The sequence below is a fragment of the Camelus ferus genome, chromosome 3, assembly GCF_009834535.1.
Source record: "Camelus ferus isolate YT-003-E chromosome 3, BCGSAC_Cfer_1.0, whole genome shotgun sequence".
NCBI classification, from domain to species: domain Eukaryota; kingdom Metazoa; phylum Chordata; class Mammalia; order Artiodactyla; family Camelidae; genus Camelus; species Camelus ferus.
The window spans coordinates 46876643-46896119 of record NC_045698.1 but is presented as its reverse complement, the minus strand read 5'-3'; the positions used below and the strand labels follow the sequence as shown (position 1 = coordinate 46896119).

General features: G+C 37.6%; 1 protein-coding gene across 1 annotated transcript in view; it reads right to left on the bottom strand.

Moving 5' to 3' along the window:
- Window positions 1-9644: 9644 nt before the first annotated feature.
- MCCC2 (methylcrotonoyl-CoA carboxylase 2) overlaps window positions 9645-19477 on the bottom strand; it is a 56591-nt gene continuing 46758 nt past the window's right edge. Inside the window, exons 13-17 of the mRNA XM_006185201.3 lie at window positions 18692-18758; window positions 15945-16101; window positions 14939-15053; window positions 13008-13093; window positions 9645-10100 (exon numbers count right to left, since the gene is read on the bottom strand). Coding sequence (XP_006185263.2) covers window positions 9983-10100; window positions 13008-13093; window positions 14939-15053; window positions 15945-16101; window positions 18692-18758 — 543 coding nt within the window. The 3' untranslated portion in view covers window positions 9645-9982. The remainder of the gene's footprint in view (window positions 10101-13007; window positions 13094-14938; window positions 15054-15944; window positions 16102-18691; window positions 18759-19477) is intronic.

Genomic DNA, 19477 nt, shown 5'->3' with positions numbered 1-19477 from the left:
TTGAGGGAGCTTTAAAAAAGCATGAATTAGTTATCTGGAGTCCAGTCTGGGTATCAGAATTTTTTGTAAGCCGAGTTCATCAGGTGATTCTAATGTTCAGCCCAGGCTGTGAATCACTAGCTTAGAAGTTAAGACAAATTCACCCTACCCTGAAAATTTGAGAGGGGGAGAAATGTATCTAACCAAAAACATACAAGAGTGATAATATCACCAAAGCAGAAATTGACCTTAGAATCCTAAAACTTAAGAAGGAACTTCAAGATAATCTTAGAGTGGTCAGCGCTTCTCAAAGCAAGATCCCCAGAACAGCAGCATCCACATCAGCAGGAAACGTGTTAGAAAGCAGATTCTGGGGTCCAGTCCAGACCTATGGAATCAGAATTTGAGGTGAAACACAGCAATCTGTGTTCTAAGAAGCCCTCCAGGCCATTCTGATATCAGCTGAATTTGAGAACCATAGTTCTGGGCAGTTATGGGGAGCTTTAAAAAGCATTCCATCACTCCCCAGAGGTTCTGATTCAAGGATTTTTTTAAAAAACCTCCTCAGCTGATTGTAGTGTGAAATCAGAGTTGAAACCCACTAATCTAGTCCCACCCCTGCATTAGGAGATAAGGAAAGACCAGCCCAGCTAGTTAGTACCACCAGCTAGAAAGAACCCAAATCCCTTGATTCCAAATTGAGCTCTCTGACCAGCAAGCAATTCTAGGTCTCCTACTCAAAATGCTAAATCCATTCTAGTATAGATTTAAATTGTGACACAGTTCGAAGACTCCATTGTTTCTTTACTTACAGTGCTCAGTTCTAGGAACTTGATCCTCTAGTTACCTTTCCTATATCCCTTGTGGTAGAAAGAGAAGGTTAGAAGACAGGCCGCATTAAAGTCAAGACAAAGTAGGAATAAAATTAAATTAAAATACCAATAGCTCCAAACTAAAAACAGGAGCCTCACAAATACTTGCAAACATCCATATAATAAATGCAAAGTATACAGCATAGGAAACTATATTCAATATCTTACAGTAACTGTGAAAGAAATATGAAAATGAATATATGTATGTTCACGTGTGACTGAAGCATTATACTGTACACCAGAAATTAACACAACATTGTAAACTGACTACACTTCAATAAAAAAATATATATATATTTATATATATATATTTTATATATATATATATTTTATTATATTTTATATATATATATATATATATATACAGTCAAAAATAAATAAATGCAAAAAACTTACATTTCAAAAAGGATTATGGACAATCCATTTACCTTTCATACAATACCAGCACTAGTAGTCTTAAGGCTACCCCAAAGGTCACTTAAGGTGCCTTAAGAAGTCACTTAGTTCTACTTTCTGTCTCTTGGTATGGTTGTTTTTAAACTATCCCCAATGGAAGACTGTCAGATTCTTAAACCAGATTGCCAATTAAAAGTAACTTAAAATCTTGCTTATGATGTATTTCAGTAATCAAAAAGTTGCAATAAATTGAGTTTCCATTGTGGTAATTTGAACACATGATCCAGTCTCACTATTGATGGTGGTGGGAAGTTACATCCCTCCTTTGAATGCTGTGTCTTTAAGGGTCAATACCCTCAGTTTACTATTCTGTCTACATTATCTTTTTTAACATTTTTTATTGATTTATAATCATTTTACAATGTTGTGTCAAATTCCAGTGTAGAGCACAATTTTTCAGTTATACATGAACATATATATATTCATTGTCACATTTTTTTCTCTGTGAGCTACCTTAAGATCTTGTGTATATTTCCCTGTGCTATACAGTATAATCTTGTTTATCTATTCTACGATTTTAAAATCCCGTCTATCCCTTTCCACCCTCCACTCCCTTGACAACCACAAGTTTGTATTCTATGTCTATGAGTCTATTTCTGTTTTGTATTTATGCTTTGTTTTTTTGATTTTGTTTTTTAGATTCCACACATGAGCGATCTCATATGGTATTTTTCTTTCTCTTTCTGGCTTACTTCACTTAGAATGACATTCTCTAGGAGCATCCATGTTGCTGTAAATGGCGTTATGTTGTCGGTTTTTATGGCTGAGTAGTATTCCATTGTATAAATATACCACATCTTCTTTATCCATTCACCTGTTGATGGACATTTAAGCTGTTTCCATGTCCTGGCTATTGTAAATAGTGCTGCTATGAACATTGGGGTGCAGGTGTCATCCTGAAGTAGGGTTCCTTCTGGATATAAGCCCAGGAGCGGGATTCCTGGGTCATACGGTAAGTCTATTCCTAGTCTTTTGAGGAATCTCCATACTGTTTTCCATAATGGCTGCACCGAACTGCATTTCCACCAGCAGTGTAGGAGGGTTCCCCTTTCTCCACAGCCTCTCCAGCACTTGTCATTTGTGGATTTTTGAATGATGGCCATTCTGACTGGTGTGATTTGATACCTCATTGTAGTTTTGATTTGCATTTCTCTGATATTTAGTGATATCGAGCATTTTTTCATGTGCTTATTGATCATTTGTATGTCTTCCTTGGAGAATTGCTTGTTCAGGTCTTTTGCCCATCTTTGGATTGGGTTGTTTGGTTGTTTCTTATTAAGTCATATGAGCTGCTTATATATTCTGGAGATCAAGCTTTTGTCGGTTTCATTTGCAAAGATTTTCTCCCATTCCATAGGTTGTCTTTTTGTTTTACTTATGGTTTCCTTTGCTGTGCAGAAGATTGTAAGTTTCATTAGGTCCCATTTGTTTATTCTTGCTTTTATTTCTTCTAGGAGAAAATTTTTGAGATGTATGTCAGATAATGTTTTCCCTATATTTTCTTCTAGGAGCTTTATTGTATCTTGTCTTATGTTTAAGTCTTTGATCCATTCTACATTATTGTTTTGACTTAGTTTCAATGTTACAGTGGTTTCATTTCTGAAAAGTCTTTGTTTGTTTTTTGTTTTTTGTTTTTTAGTGTAGGCAGTTAATCTTCCACCAAGGTTGAAAATACAGAGGAATTTATTTTAACCTTTGACTTGCAGAACATGCTACCAATTAGTGCTTGCAGAGCACTGGAGCCTGACTGGCAAATTTTCTTAAAAGATTGCTGCAAGAATACAGGATGCCCAGATACCCAAGGCTTGCAATGTCCAGTAATTAGGGTAGCACCAGGGAGCCCAGAGCAAGAATGAGCAAGCAGCCTCTTCAAGTCCCCTAGAACAACTCAGGGCCAGTCATCTTCTATCTTTGTCCCTCCGCTCAAGAGTCAAAACACTGGAGAGTCAGTCTCTCCAGCCAAGCCTCGATCATGTGCCCAGATCTCAGCTAGGGACCATGGCTCTTTGCTCAACACACTCACCAAGATCACACAGGAGAGGCATAGTTCCCAAATGAGAATGTAGGTTGCAGTTAGCAAGAGGACCTGGAGAGGTACTGAACAGGTGAAAAGACCCTCTCAAGTCACTGACTCACTGCTGCACGAGGACAGGGGCCATGCTGGGCTTATCTTTGTATCCCATCCCAAAGCCAGACACACAGTAGGCCTTCAGTAAATGTTTGTTCATTTGGATAAAATAAACTGACAAAGCTGAAGAATGCATCATCATCCAGCTAAACGTTTTTCCACCATCACTCTCACCAAGCCATCTAGTGAATACTTATGTGTAGAATTTCAAAAGCTCTTAGCATGCCTTTTTTTAATCTTTCACTCCAGTTTACTTCTAATAATTAGTTCTGGTTATGTTTTCTCTTCAAGAAGTTTGCCAGTTAAATCCCCACCTTCTAAGACCTCCCTTCCCTCAAATCCTTGCCCCCTCAGCCCAGTGGCAACTGGGGCAGAAAAAGGGGACATAAGCAGGTGGAAAGAAAACTTGAGCATCTGGAAAAAGAAAGAAAACAACTAGTACCAGGTCAGAGAGACTGACTTTGGTCCCCTCCCAACTTCCTCAAATACAACTTTTTAGTAGTAGAACTAGGACTAAGCTGGTCTTCTCCCAGTTCTCAGTCTAGTGTTCTTTCCAATCTAGGGTTCTATCCATGATCATGTTGCCTCCCATGCATTTATTCTGAGCCTTCACAACTTGTGACTGATGTGACACTGTTACCTAGACATAACTTTTAAAAAATTAAAGGAAACACTTGTCTTATAAACAGTTTAATTCTACTGGAAGCTATTTCAGTATCCAAAAGCACCAGGGTCATAATTATATCCAGGAATATTTGTACCATTGTACATTAATAAGGCAGAATTTAGCAACACGCCTTAAAATTCTACAAACACTTTGATCCAACAATACCACTTTGAGAAATTTGTACTAACAAAATAATTAGTCATGTAAAGAAACTACAAGGTATGTATTGCAGCATTATCTATTCTAATGGGAAACCAGAAACAAATTGTGTCTAACAATTAAGGGAGTGGTTAAATCAAATAGCACTATACAATGTAATATCATGTAACATCAAAATTATTAGAGGAAATATTAAATAACATGAAAACATGTCAACACATTTACAATACGTAAGTGAAAATGTAGATTTCAGAATAACTTTCTGTGTGAAAAAGATTTCCTACAGATAGAAAAAAGAGAACAGTATACAAGAGAATAGTAACAGCAGCAGTTATCTCTAGGTGACGGAATTATGGAGAATTTTCACTTTATTTTCTTCACTGTCTTTCTAAATTTTCTACAAATAATGTTGCTGGATTTTTTTTATTACAAACAAGTTTTAAACAAAAGCTACTTTTAATTATCCTAAGCTATAGGAATGTGATGAATAGAGCTATGGTTGAAAATGTCAAATACATTTCCTACAGAAACCTCTTAGTATTAGTCTAAGTTCTCCAAAATTCTACTTGTTCACTTCTTACAATTAACTCTTGCAGAATTACACATCAATTTTTTCCCTAGCTTACTTCTAATAAGCAGTTCTTGTCATGTTTTCCCCACAGTAAGTTCTCTTTTAAGCCTCTACCTTCTAAGACCCTGTTCTCCCTGAGTCATTGCCCTACCTTAACATAAGGAGAAGTACACACCTGCGACCTGGGTCCTCTTTGTCAAAGAAAAAGCTGCCAAACATACAGGAAATGCTGGCTGCCACAGAAAATCAAATCGCCCCCGGCCTATGGTAAACTCTCTTCATGAGTCAATTAAATGGCTCTTTAGAATGCTAACACATATCATGTGTTTATCATACTGAAACCTCTATTAAAATTTACAAAGCAGGCACACAGCCTGTAGAAGCTGAAACAGGCAAGGAATCGGATTTTCTCCTCAAATCCTCAGAAGGAATGCAGCCCTGCCATCTTGGTTTTAGATTTCTGACCTGCAGAACTACAGGTGAACAATTCTGTGTTGTTTTAAGTCACTAAAAAGCCACAAAGTAGCTATCTGGAATACTTGGCTTGTAAGAATTATCAACATCTGACATGTAGCATCAGCACTCAGTCCACGATAGCGAGCTACAGACAGAGCAACCACATGTCCCAATCAGCCAGGTCAGTCCTGGCTCACATCCGTATCCAGTGTAATTATGAGGAGTAGGGCCCTTTCAAAAGCACCCCAGAGTGGACAGTCAATATAAGTCACCTTGATTATAAGCCTCCTCATTTGGAATGTACGTCTGCCTAGAAAAATCAAAGGCAGACAGAAATTTCATTGAGCTCTGAGAACAATCATATCTTTAGCCTCCTGATTCCAGATACAAGAGAATTTGAGGCACATTAAATAAAAAATTATTTTTAAGTGTTTTGTGGAAAGGTGTTTTTGTCAAAATAATAAAAGCCTATGTCTTCATTAAATATTAGTTGTATCTAATTTGTAACATTTAGAGAGAAATGTTATAAATGACAGGAGGCCATGAGTATCTAGTTCATTTTCTTGCCATTTTTCTAAATACTGAATTTCAGAACCAATCATTAAAAGATCAGTAAAAACCAGCTTTGGCCAAAGCAGTCAACAACCATCCTTCCAGAACACCGTTATCAATACATTTCAGAACAGGAACAATGTGACCTCCTCGCCAAAAAAGTCTTATTAATAAAATCATTCAAAAACATGCTTCTGCCCCTGTAAAGGTAATAAACAGCCTCTCTCTAGTTTTGCCTTGCATGTAAGCATGCACATTTGGTAAGTAATCAATTTTTCACTTGCACATTCAACAGTGCCTTTTGCTAGTGCAGAAAAAAATATTTTGACAAATTCTCATTTGAAAACATTTTTCTTGAAAACTAAGAAACAGAAGTAATTTTGTCTATTTTTTATTAAGTGTCCAAAAAGGCTAATAAAGAATTTTAAGAAATATAGTTAGTCTTTAAGTTACTCATATATCCTGACTGAAATTCACATTTATAATAACCAAAATGTTAAAAAAAATTCTCATTACAAAAAAATCAGTTAAGTGATGTGATGGTTGTGTTAAGTAACCATATTGTGGTAACCACTTCACAATATGTAAGTGTATCAAATCATCACATTTTACATCTTAAATTTACACAATGTATGACAATTACATGTAAATAAAGCTGGGAGGGCAGGCAGACAAAAAACGCTGCCTATTTTGGTAGAGCATTATAAATGTTTTTTTATTGGATAAACTATACAAAATAACTTTAATTATTTTAAGTGTGGTGTTATTAATAACCATGACCTTCCTAAACGGAGAAAGGTAAAAATACTCGTAAAATATTCATGAATCTTTGACGTGTTGATGGCTCCCATCAACGGAAAGCCATCTAGTCTTGATTTTTTAAAAAGTTTTCTGACATGGATGTAAATTTTAACTGAAAATGTAACATAATTTACTATTTTAAAATACTTACTGTCTTCCTTTGTGGGCTGGCAAACTAGCCCCACACACGGAGGACCAGAAGAGACGGAGGAGAGGCGGCCGCTCCAGGTTGTGAGGTGGCAGGTGTAATAAGCGGCGAACTCACATTCGAGGTTAGACGCGGCCGCGAGACGAGGTCACCGCATTTGCCCACCAGGCTCTTAAAAGTTTACAGAGAGGCCTTAGCGGGGTTCAGTGACGTATTCAGTCCAGACGGTCCCAACACCTTCCTCCCTCAAGGCGGCGTTCTTCAAGCTACGGCAATGGCCGGCGGTTGGGGAGGGGGAGGAGCCAACGACCAGCCGGTTCCGGGTCAGGGGTCAACTGGCGGTCACATCCTCCCCGTGACCTCCTCAAACATTCTTCTCAAAATGCCTCACCCCTGAACTATGGTCATCTATCTGTGAACAGCTCAAAAAACTAAACTGACTTTTGATACACAATGCAGCCTAAATTGAACATCACACACACAAATGTTTGAATTAATTTTATTAGGAAAGCATTTGATAGTTGTATTAAATCATATATCACTTAATTTTAAAATGATGTGGCCTGACGACACAATTAAGACAGGGACTTTTCATTCATTCAACAAATAACTGAGCACCTATAAGTGCCAGGAATTGGAAATTTAGGCCAAACAGGAGGATCCCTGCTCTCACAGAGCTCACATTCTATAGAGCAGGACGACACTATTAAAGAAATGTTTATATTTCTTATAACAGATTAAGACAGAGGGAGTGACAGGAAGTAGATGGTGCTCTACAGGAGCACACAGTAAGTGTCTAACCCAGCCCAGGCAAATCACAAAGACAAAGAGATAAGTATTTTAAGAAGGGAGAAAAGAACAGTTCAGGCAGAGGGAAACTGATAGAGGCTTGGATGGGTGGGTGGGACTTTGTAGGTTCAAGGAACTGGAAAAAGTCTCGAACGGGTGGAGCACCAAGTGTGAAAAGAGGAGTCAAGGAGATGAGACTGAAAAGGTGATGACGACCAAGATCCATGGAGGGCATTAGGGGTTTGCACTTTTACAAGGAACCAGGGAAAGATGTCAGTAAGGGAGCAGCAGGACAGATGTGCACTTTAGAAGGCCATCCTCATTCCAGAGTGATGGAGAGACTGGAATAGGTTAAGACTGGTTGCAGGTAGACCACTTCTAAGGCCTGTGTACAAGATAAAAATAGAGGGGGAATTTAAGAGCTAACAGGCAAAATCGATAGAACTTGATAACTGAATCCAGGTTCCTCAGACCTGTTCAATTATGCCGGTCTGGTGCTCAGGGGAGAACTATATTAACAACTGTCAATACAGGGATCATCTCCATTTAGATGGCAACTGAAGCCGTAAGAAGGGCTAAACTCAACCAGTGAGAATAAATCAAGCCATGAAAAACACATACATTTAAGAATGAGGAGGCACAGGGAAATATATACAAGATCTTGTGGTAGCTCACAGCGAAAAAGAATGTGACAATGAACATATGTATGTTCACGTATAACTGAAAAATTGTACTCTACACTGGAAATTGACACAACGTTGTAAACTGACTATAACTCAATTTAAAAAAAGTTTAAAAAAAAAAAGAATGAGGAAGAATAATATTCAGCCATAAAAAAGAACGGAATCTTGCCATTTGCAACAACAATGGATGGACCTTGAGGTCACTATGCTAAATGAAGTAAAGTTAGACAGAGAAAGACAAATATCATATGATCTCACTTATATTTGGAAACCAAAAAACAAAACAAAGCAAAACAAAAAAAAACCAAGCTCATAGACAGATTGGTGATTACCAGAAAAGAGAGGGGTAGGAATGGACAAAATAAGTGAAGGGGGTCAAAAGGTACAAACTTCCAGTTATAAAATAAATAAGTCCTGGGGATGTAATGTACAGCATGGTAACTGCAATTAATAATCCTGTAGTGCATATTTGAAATTTGCTAGGCAAGAAAACTTAAAGTCTCATCAGAAGAAAAAAAGAAAAAAAAACTTTGTAACTCTGTATGATGATGGATGGTAACCAGACTTATTTTGGTGATCATTTTGCAGTATATACAAATACTGAATCATTATGTTTATACCTGAAACTAATATTGTGTTATGTTCAATTATATCTCAATTTTTAAAAAAAGAAAGAAAGAAAAAGGAGATGTGCCAGAGCCAGGGAGAGGAGGGAATGAGGAGTTACTGTTCAATAACAGAGTTTCAGTTTCAGATGATGAAAAGTTCTGGAGATGGATGGTGGTGATGGTTACACAACAATGTTCCGTGTACTTAATGTCACAGAACAGCACAGTTAAAAACGGTTAAAATGGTAAACTTTATCTTATATACATTTTACCACAGTTAAAAGACAATGAATGTGTCTTTTAGAATAAGAAAAGTATTCACATACTACCAGTGAAAAATCAAGACAAATGGTGAAGGGAAGGAGGACTCAGCAGAGGATGTGGGGCCTGCAAAGAAAACTGGAAGAGAATGACCAAGGAGGTTAGTAGGAAACCTAGAGCGTTAGTCATGGACGCTAATGACAGCATTTCTAGGAGGAAGTGTCTGACTGATGTGAATGCCCCAGAGAATTAAATCAGATAAAAGTCGGAAAGAAGCCCCCTGGTTTCAGCAACATAGAGGTCAGTAGTGACCCTGGAGAGGGCTGTTAGCAGAGGAAGCCAGAAAGCGAGAGGGTGAGGAGAGGACAGGTAGGAAATAGAGCCCACAGTGCAGACAGCAAGAAGTCTGCCAATTATGGAAGCGGAGGACAGTGGCTGGAGGGAAAAGTAATTGATTTTTTTAAAGTACATTTAAAAAATCACCATGCATAATCAGCAAAGCAATCTCTTCAGTGGAAACACAACTTTATGTTAATAATCTCAACAATACCTGGAATTTACAGATTACAGAACTTTTCATACTACTTATGGTTTTAAAAGGATAACTGTTAAGTTAGTCTCTTTTATGGGTGGTAAAGCTAAGCCACAGAAAAGTTTCTCTGAGAAAATTTACAAGGAATTGAAGGTCATGAAATAAATATCTTCACTGACATTTTTTAAGGTAGAAAAGTACAATGCACTGTGTTAAAACAAGTTTACTGTAATAGCCACATGTTGAAAAAGTTGAAAATTTTAAGGCTACTAATTATTAATTTTTAGTACATGTCCAGTGGAAGATGCTTTACATTCCAATTACATCCTGAAGGTGCCAAAGCTAGTCTTCTGGATTGGTGCATTGAGGGCTGCACTAAGACTGAGACCCAGCACCAGCCTGGTGTCCACTGGATCAATAATCCCATCATCCCACAGCCTGATAAAAAAAACAAAAAGTGAGTCATTAGGAATTCACCACGAAACCACCAATTACATACGCCTATGCCTGAAAGTACCTAGGATGTTTTTCTTCGGGTAATATATGGACCTACTGATTAGCTTCTATGTACTATAGTCTCACAACAGAGACCAAGTTCAAGAGAGGGGTGGGAGAGAGAAAGAAAAATAACATGACTTTTGTCTCAGGATCCCACAAAATGTCAAATCAAGTTTATGGCTTTAGGAACAGCTTACTACAAGAAACCTCAAAATAATCCCTGGTTTTAAAATATTTTTATTTATTTCAGCAAAAACTTTCCAGTCCCTCCTTTGCCCACACAAGCATACAAGTCAACTTGATACATTACTGCTGTTATTATGAAGAGCCACATAAACCCAGGTAATAGTCTCCCACCAAAGTCCCTACTGGAAAAGGTATATTCCCCCAAACTCCTAAACTCTTAAGAAATTATGAAAATCATTAAATAGATTTCTGTACATTTTATTAATAAAATAAACACCTTCAAAAAACAAATAATAGCTTTAAACTACTTTGAGAAGAAACTTTTAAGTAAACATCTTTGTTTTTCAAGGACAGCCTCAAATTTATAAAGAAAAATGAGAAGGAAATAATTGTTTTTTAAAGGTCATTAGTAGGTGGCAGTTTTGCTTTCTTTAAACAAACTGCCTTCAGTATCTGGACATAGCATCAATTATTAAACCATACTTGTATCAACAGACCATGAATCAAATCTTTGCTCATAAAACATTCATAATAGGGATCCTGAAGTATCAACAGCCAATAAAAAAAATTACTCTTGTAATTTGTAACCAGGTCAAATGATTACACTCCCTTCTGAAGCCTACAGCAGAGTAATACAGCAAGCATGATGGTGCCGGGGCTGCTCCAGGTAAGAGGCCCTAATCAAACGTCATACTAAGTTTGGCTATATAAACAACTGGGCAGAAGAAAATTGGCATACTGTAAATGTAACATGAGAATTAAGAAAAACATAGGAGGTTACAGTAGCAGATGATGACAGTGCTCTCTGAAAAGACAGAAAAGCCTAAACAGCCACGTTAATGCTTAAACAGACCACAGAATTTCATTGGTTTTTTTTTATTTTTTTGTTTGTTTGTTTGTTTGTTTATTTGGCTTTTTGGGGGGTAATTAGGTCTATTTATTTGACGGAGCTATTGAGGATTGAACCCAGGACCTCATGCATGCTAACAAGCATGTCCTCTACCACTGAGCTATGCCCTCCCCCATCATTAAGCTGAGATTTATTAAACCCAAGGACAGTGCCATAAGCTGGCATAAAAATCCTTTCATCTTTGAAAGAAAGCTGGTGTGTGCATGCTACCAACTGTTTCCATAGAAGGGTTAAACATCTCCAAATTAACAGAAAAACCTTACTGTTTTTCGATATTAATTTCCAAAGATAAGTCCATCTGGGTCATTTGCTCTCCTGTCTTTGAGTATAATCCATTAAAAAGAATAATAATGTAAGTATGGAAATAATGAAAGATTCAGTCTTAAGCAATGACTTAGCCAGGGCTGAAAAACAAATCAATGGCTCACATAAAATAAGCTATTTTTCAAAGTTAATACTTCGACTGTCCTTGTGAATTTCAGTCAAAGTCTTACATAAAAACAAACGAAAAACTATCGGTGAAGCTTAAGATGTATATTTTCTCTTTAACCTTTTATATGGTTTTCTATTTCCCCTTTGCATCTACTGGCTACTATATAAGCCTATCTAAGTGATAGTAAAAACAACATGTATTTCTCAAATCAAAGACTATGAAATATTTTGTTCTTAATTTAATAAATCAATGACCAACCACAACAAAATACACCTGTACATTTGCTTGCAAAAGCACATACTAACAAAAAGCAAAACGGGCTTTTTAAAACTCCCAAGTGGTATTATTTGAATTTTGAACCTAATTATGCTTTGGAAAATAAGTATGCTCCATCTTTGCACCCACCTCCACCCCCAACATCAGGAGCAGTGCCTACCACAAAAGATGCCTTCAAAATGACTGAAATGGATTTTAACTTTTGATTTTCTTTTCTCCCTCCTCTCCAGTTTGCCTTCACCAGTAAATAGCATAAATCACAGCATAACCTAACGTTAAAAGACACAGTCTTTTTCTTTTTACCAATCTGCCCAAGGGATAAAAGAAAGACATGAAGTTTAAATCATTCTTCAGAGTGAAGAACATTAAAGTTGTTGGAAAAAGAGGTCTGAAAGCACACATAAGTCTCAGCAGGAACAGCTGTGATAATTTATCACCTCATTTAAGTGGTGTAAGAAACAGACAGAACAAGAGCTGCAATGGTGTGTGAGGTAATTGGGTGGTGTTGACACGTGGACCCTGGCTATGACTAATCACCTTCTGAATGCACAAGCACACTTGTTAACAAGTGTCAGTAAGTGTTCAACCAATCTCATGCTTAAAATGGGGTGAAAACAAAATATTCAGAGAGAGGTATAACAGGAATCCATATGTTAAACAAAAATCACTGCAGAACTAATTCCTGAAAGTAACATAGCCTGGATTATAATTCTTAACTTCCCAGCCCCAGCCCCAGTGTGGTCCATCTCTGGCTACAGTGCTCCTCCAGGCCTCGGATACTTCAACTAGGAAGGGAAGGGGGGGAGAGGGGCAGAATCAGACCAATGGTGGGGGATCCGCAGCCCCACCTGGGAGAAGTGGCAGCATTTCAGCAGCACGCACTTCCATTAAAGAGACAAAAGTACAAAATTAAGTGTGTCCAAACATTACTCTTTCTTTCTCAGGAAGGCTGGACCATTCCAATTGCTCAGGTCTCTGAAAAGCTGCTGTCCTGACTGCCAGGATGTGCCCATTAAGGAGTTAATTATTCTCTGGCTCCCACCTTGCACTGCAATAGTAAGGGTTTCCTTCCTCTTCAAACTTCTTAATGATGGGCTCTTTTAAAGCTGCTTCATCATCACTGGAGAACTGAAAGAAAAGGGACTATGAGTAAGTCCACTGCAGTGGAAAAACAGACCCACTCAAGAGAATCTCAAGGAAAGGGGGCAACAGATTTCATGAATGATAATATTACAACCAACATCTGCACAGTGATGTATAGATTACAAGTGATACTTTAACAAACATCATCTCCCCTGAGACACAAGTTTCAAATTAGTGCACCGTTATATCTCCCTTATCAGAATCAACATCCTGTCTGTTTAATGTAAGGTCAAAACCAAGGTTATCACATATCCCAGCAGGGTACGGCAATGGATATGAATTATATGATATAACAAAAGAGCATTAATACATTTAGCAGCTTCTGTCTAAGAAGGTGAAAAAGTAGAGGATTTTCATTCCAAATAGCCAAAATTTTAAACATTTCAAGCTTAAAGCAATAAGCATAAAACACATCAACCACATCTTAAATAACCTCTTCAATTTCCCAGATAGTTGAGAGATATTTTTCCCTAATTAAAAATTAAATGGCTTGCCCATCAGTATTGCCAGAAACAAGCGATAATTAATTCAGACATAAAAATCTTTATGCAAACTAATTTTGAAACCCTGAAAAGTATTTTCAACTTAAAAAATATTCCACACCAAAAATAAATGATTTATTTCAAATAAACCCAACCTTTTTTAATGTACTTCCAAGGTTTAACATCATTTATAGGTCAAGAATTTGGAAGGAGAACCATTAAAATCTTGTACTTCCATATATAAAAATACATGAATTCATGTATCTGTATAACAAATTAATCAATAAGAGATCACCATGCTGGGCTAGAGTTCAAGACGTATCTTCAAAATACCAGGTAGAATTTCGTATCTCCTACTCCCTCACTCCTCCCTATATACACTATAAAAGTAAAGCTCTCCTTTTGCTTGGATACTAGTCAGTACTAAAGTGAATCTGAAACCTCGATTAAAGTCTACAGAGTTACAACTGCTTGGAGAAGATAGCTGGGATGTGAGGCATGGGTGGGATGCATTCAACATTCAAGGAGGCAGGAACCATGCTCTGGCTTTACATTAGCCCGACTCCACCAGATGATCAATCACTAAATGACAGGACTGAGAGCTTGCAAAGGTAGGGCCTCCTCTGTGTTATGCCTTGTTATGATGAGACAGTGCACCTAAGCAACTTCAGGGACATACACTGATCATTTTAAGGCTTGGTGCTTACAAAATAGTTACAAGTTATAATAAAATTTAATGCAAAATTCCAGACAAATATCTAACAGAAACACAAACAAAAGAATTCATTTTAAAAGCAGCCACTTGCAGATTTGCTTTTCACTAAGCTTCCAGTACCCTGTCCACCCTTCTTCACTTTATTTTCACACAGTGTAATATAATAATGGTACTCTATGCTCATTAGATGTCTGGGCCCTCCCACTCAAGGTATCCTTAACAACAATCTAAAAGTAAAATAGAAAACAGAATTCTGCCACTTTAGGGCATAAAATCAAAGATGTAAGTCAGATTTATTTAAATCTCACTAAATGCAAATGACTAAGAATCAAATATCTTTATGCCTCAGGCACCCACAGACAGTGTTTTGGAAGTGTTTTCTTGGAGAATCTGAAAAATTTGTAAATTACCATGAGAAGGTACTTCAAATGAAATGACTCTAAAAAGAGAGAGGGAGAATGTCTAAGTCTAGGTTGCTAAACAACTTCCAGGTCACCATCTTCTAGGTAAAGCCAAGCTCTGCCTGTTGGAACTCTACCCACAAACTTGGAGGGGTCTTGACTGTGCTGCTCCCTGGCTCCACGGTATTCTGGTGAAAGCCAAACCCAGAGACAGAGGAGAAATGGCATTTACCTGTTTCCCTTCCCGTGCTCTTTGGTCCTTTGCTACTGTCACCAGCACGTTAGCTGCCTGCTCTCCTCCCATCACTGAGACACGAGCATTTGGCCACAGGTAGAGAAATCTTGGGCTATAGGGGGGAAGAAAAAGAATGACCAAATGAATTCACTGTATAACACAGAAATATTCAGAGGCCCATATTTACCTTTTAAATTAGTGGTTCTTCATTCTAGCTGCACATTACAATTATCTGAAGGTTAAAAAACAACAACAATGCCTAGAACGCAACCTAGACTAATCTCCAGCAGTGGGGCCTGAGCATGATAGGATTTTTAAGTTCTCCAGGTGATTCTGCTATTTATTTTGATGGACTGTATTTTTCCATTTCACCTAAATTTACTGGGCAAAAAAGTATTCAAAATACCTCTTATTATCTGCAGTCAAGCCTTGTATTTCATTCTTAATATTAGTTACACGCACCTTCTCCTTTTATATTTTTCATTTTACCGGGGGATTATCAAGTTTGTTAACATTTTTAAACAAAGCAACTTTGGACTTTTCTGATTCTTCTGTCTTTATAGTGTTTGCTCTTTATTATGTTCTGTTTCTATTTTTCTTGTGTTTAATATGCCAGTCTTCTTTGAACTTCTTGAGGTGGCTACTTGGCTTATTGATTTTCAGCCTTACTTCTTTTCCAGGATATTTAGTTAAGTCCACACACCTTTCTCAAAGCAAGACTTCAGCTGCATCACACAAGTCATGATATGTAGTATTTTCATTATTGGCTATTCCAAAATATTTTCTGATTCCCACTGTGGATTTCTTCCAAGTGGTACCTTTAGCATTAGAATTTAGCATTAGATTTCATTTCACCCCTCCAAATGATACAAATTATGATATAATTAGTCAAGATTTGTGAATGTCACTCTGTATTTCAGATAAACTTGAAATAAACTGAGCATTCATAATTATATTTGAAGTATGATTCATTCTTTCAGAGACAACCATGACAACCACCTACCTATATGCTCTGCCACACATCCCATAGTTTCCAGCCCCATATGATCCCCCAATGATGACGGTTATCTTAGGCACATTGGCACAGGCCACGGCAGTCACCAACTTGGCGCCATCCTTGGCAATTCCTTCAGCTTCATAGTCTCTACCAATCATAAATCCTATGAGAAAGAACAGAAAGAGAGCCTCTGGATGATGGGATTAATGTGCAGAAGTCATCTTCACCAAGGTATGAGAAGGACATCTTGTCAAACTACATTTTACTACAGACCTCTCACCCTAAAAAAGTATTTATATGTGAAGTATACCCCCAAGAAAGTTTACCTTCAAGGTAAAATAAAATTTTCCCTAATCATTTTTAAAATGTTTTAAATGATTCATCTGGACACACACAGAAATCCTCAAACAAGCTAAGAATGCAGCTTATCTTTAAGAAATTATCTTAAAACAGCAGCTTGGTGATGAAAGAACATGACACTGTAAGCTAAGAAAAAGTTCTGTACAAGCCCAGCTATGAGGGCTTCGGGATTCACTGACCTGGTTTAAAATACGGACTGTTCCTTCTGAAGTGCTGCTTTATAACTTTGATGAAATAAAATTAATGTTTCATAAAGACGCTCAGAGTCCCTGTTGGTGACTTGATAGTAAGGTAAAAGAATTCTTCTTATAATTAAGGGATCTTTCTACTTCTTCAAGCTCCAGGCTCTGTTGAAACTGGTCTGCAGCTTCACTGGACCTTCCAGGCCTTGGAGTCCCTCCTCTTCACCTTCTAAGCTAAGTCAGGCTTCATCTGTCCCCCTCCCCACCTGCAGACTTATGCCCACTTGATTATTGTTGTTTTTGCTTTGCAATCCCTACCATCAGGTCATCCAACTCAACTCAGCCATTTCTTATGAATCACCTGTACTTGCTAAGGATGCGATAGTACTGACATAAGAGCCTTGCCCTCACTAGACACCATCTGCTTCCTCTGTTTACCCGCACCTCCCCTCACCCAAGCCCTCTGAGCTGGGCCCTCAGAATAGCTCAAAAACCCCTTTATCTATTTTATCTTGATTCCTGTAACATTTCCACAACAGCTATCTCAAATATCTACTCTCTTTAAGCTCTCACTCCCTACCCACCATCCCACCAACCCACAACCTCACTGCCCCACTAGACCATGTGAATGATTTTACCTTCAAAAAGAAGTCTGAAGCTATCTCACTTTGCTTTCTCCAACCCTTCTTTTTCCTACTGTAAACAGCAACATATCATGCTGCCTTTCTCCCTTTACTCTCATCTCTGTGGAAGAAATTACAGTTACTCAAAGATTGTCCCTGAGTCCTTTCTCTTCTATCTGGGTGTTGCCTATTTCCGCAGCTTTAAATAGCACCTCCATATCCTGATGATGCCTACATTTTCACTTCCAGCTAACATACCTCTTCTGTGCTCAAGACTTTCCAGCTGCCTACCATTTATCTCCACATGGATGTCACACAGTTCCCTCAAATGCAATGTTACAAAACAAAATTCAAACCCTGCTCTCTGTCTCCAACCCAAGCAAAAATTAAAAAAAAAAAAAAAAAAAACAAATATGTAGGAATCTTCCAAGCACACAGTTTGACTTAATACTGGTTAATAAATCATGAATCATTATTAGAAACCAGGTCTCTGGACTAGTGAAGTTTTACCTGTCCTCTTACAAGGTCTTTGTTACATAGAGCCCTCTCTGGGTGCCATCCTTGATATAATTCCTCTCAAAAGTCATCTGACCAAATATCTTAAACTTACGAACAGCACCAGATGAAGATGTTTTAGCACCAGTATTATTTAAAGCCATGATGATTATCAAGAGCCAAACTGCTTCTCATAAAGGCATGCCTGATCCCAACTACAAATTAAGCATCTCTCCTTCCTCTGAACCTGAGATAACCATGCTTGACTTAGAAGACTGGGGGAAGAAAAGTTTTCAGCTAACCAACATATATGAGGGCCTCATATATGTCAGGTACCATGCAACATACAAAAAAGTATAATATGAGAATCATACAATTCTAGGAAAAAGAGCTGTACAACCATAAAATATCTTAAAAATCATTTCAAACACCATGTTAAGATCATCTGTGGAACATAAACTCAGAGAGTTGACATTGGTCATACCACTCTCTGGAGTCAAAGCTCAAATCCCAAACTTTGGTTCAGGATGTGCATGTCCATTTTAAAAAGATGTTGCTTCAGGTAGAATTAACTGTACAAAAAAAGATGAGGAAAAGGGAGGAGGGGGTGGGTATAGCTTAATGGTAGACTGCAGGCTTAGCATTCACGAGGTCCTCGGTTCAATCCCCAGTAGCTTCATTAAAAAAAAAAGGAAGAAAATGGAAGACCATAGCATGTGCCTGAAATCCTTCAAGGGAAACAAAGGACTAGGAAAGAGACAATAGGTCAGACAACACCTTTCTGCAGCAATCAGAGAGTGTTACTGGCAGAGAACAGCTCTGTTGCTTTCTGGGTGTGTAGGAAGAAAGAGAGGTGACTTAAATGTGATGCACAAAACTCACAAACTGCTTCACTTAAAAATATGGATAAATTCCCCCAAATATTTAAAATTCATGAAGCATTAACCCTTAAAGGTAATCTAAAAAAAGCATGTCCAATAAAACATTCTGCTATAATGAAAGTGTTCTATAACTGCACTGTCCACTACATGAGCTATACTGGACAATGCAACTTTAGAATAAATGCAACCAACTGGTTAAGCTATTTTCTTACCTGTAATGTTTTGAAGGAACAGCAGAGGGATATTCCTTTGGCAGCATAACTGGATAAAATGAGCCCCCTATAAGCAAATGAGATAAAAATCTTTTTAGAGGGAGGTTAACAAATTTGTAATCACCATGCATCCTGCAAACACCACACTTGGGTCAAAGACAAGAAAGAGTACCCTTTGCTTGGCTAGTCTGACCTGATAGTAACAGTACTGATATGACACTAAGGACCCATCAATAATGGAACATGTGACTGTGGCTTGCACCGTACTTGTTTTGCACAGTCATCTGTGTGATCACTGGCACATGGCTGTAGGAAAGCTCCTGTGTTCAGGATGAAGTCAATCACTAACATTCCAAACAGCAAGTGAAACTTTAGTAACAGAGAAGACAGAATTGCTTGTCAATGAGAATTTCTGAGCCTCACTGTAAGATAATTCTCTAGCTTTCAACTTAAAAAGAGACAATATAAACTCTTCTGGGATATCTACATTTTGATGATCATCTAGAATTCTTTCATGTAGCAAGATTATGATAAAATATGTCTTTCTTATCAACATACTCCAAATAAATGGGATTTTAGATGACTGCTAGACACCTTTTAGCCTTGAATTGGGAAATTAGGTCTTTAATGACACAAAAATATGACTACTCCTTTCCCTATATTCTAAACATTATGCGAGTAAGAAAACATTTCAAACCATTTCCTTTATATTTTACACTCTATTTGCAGATCCCTTTAACTTACCTTGAAATGCCTTGGAAAGTACAAGATTGTCAAGCAATTGCT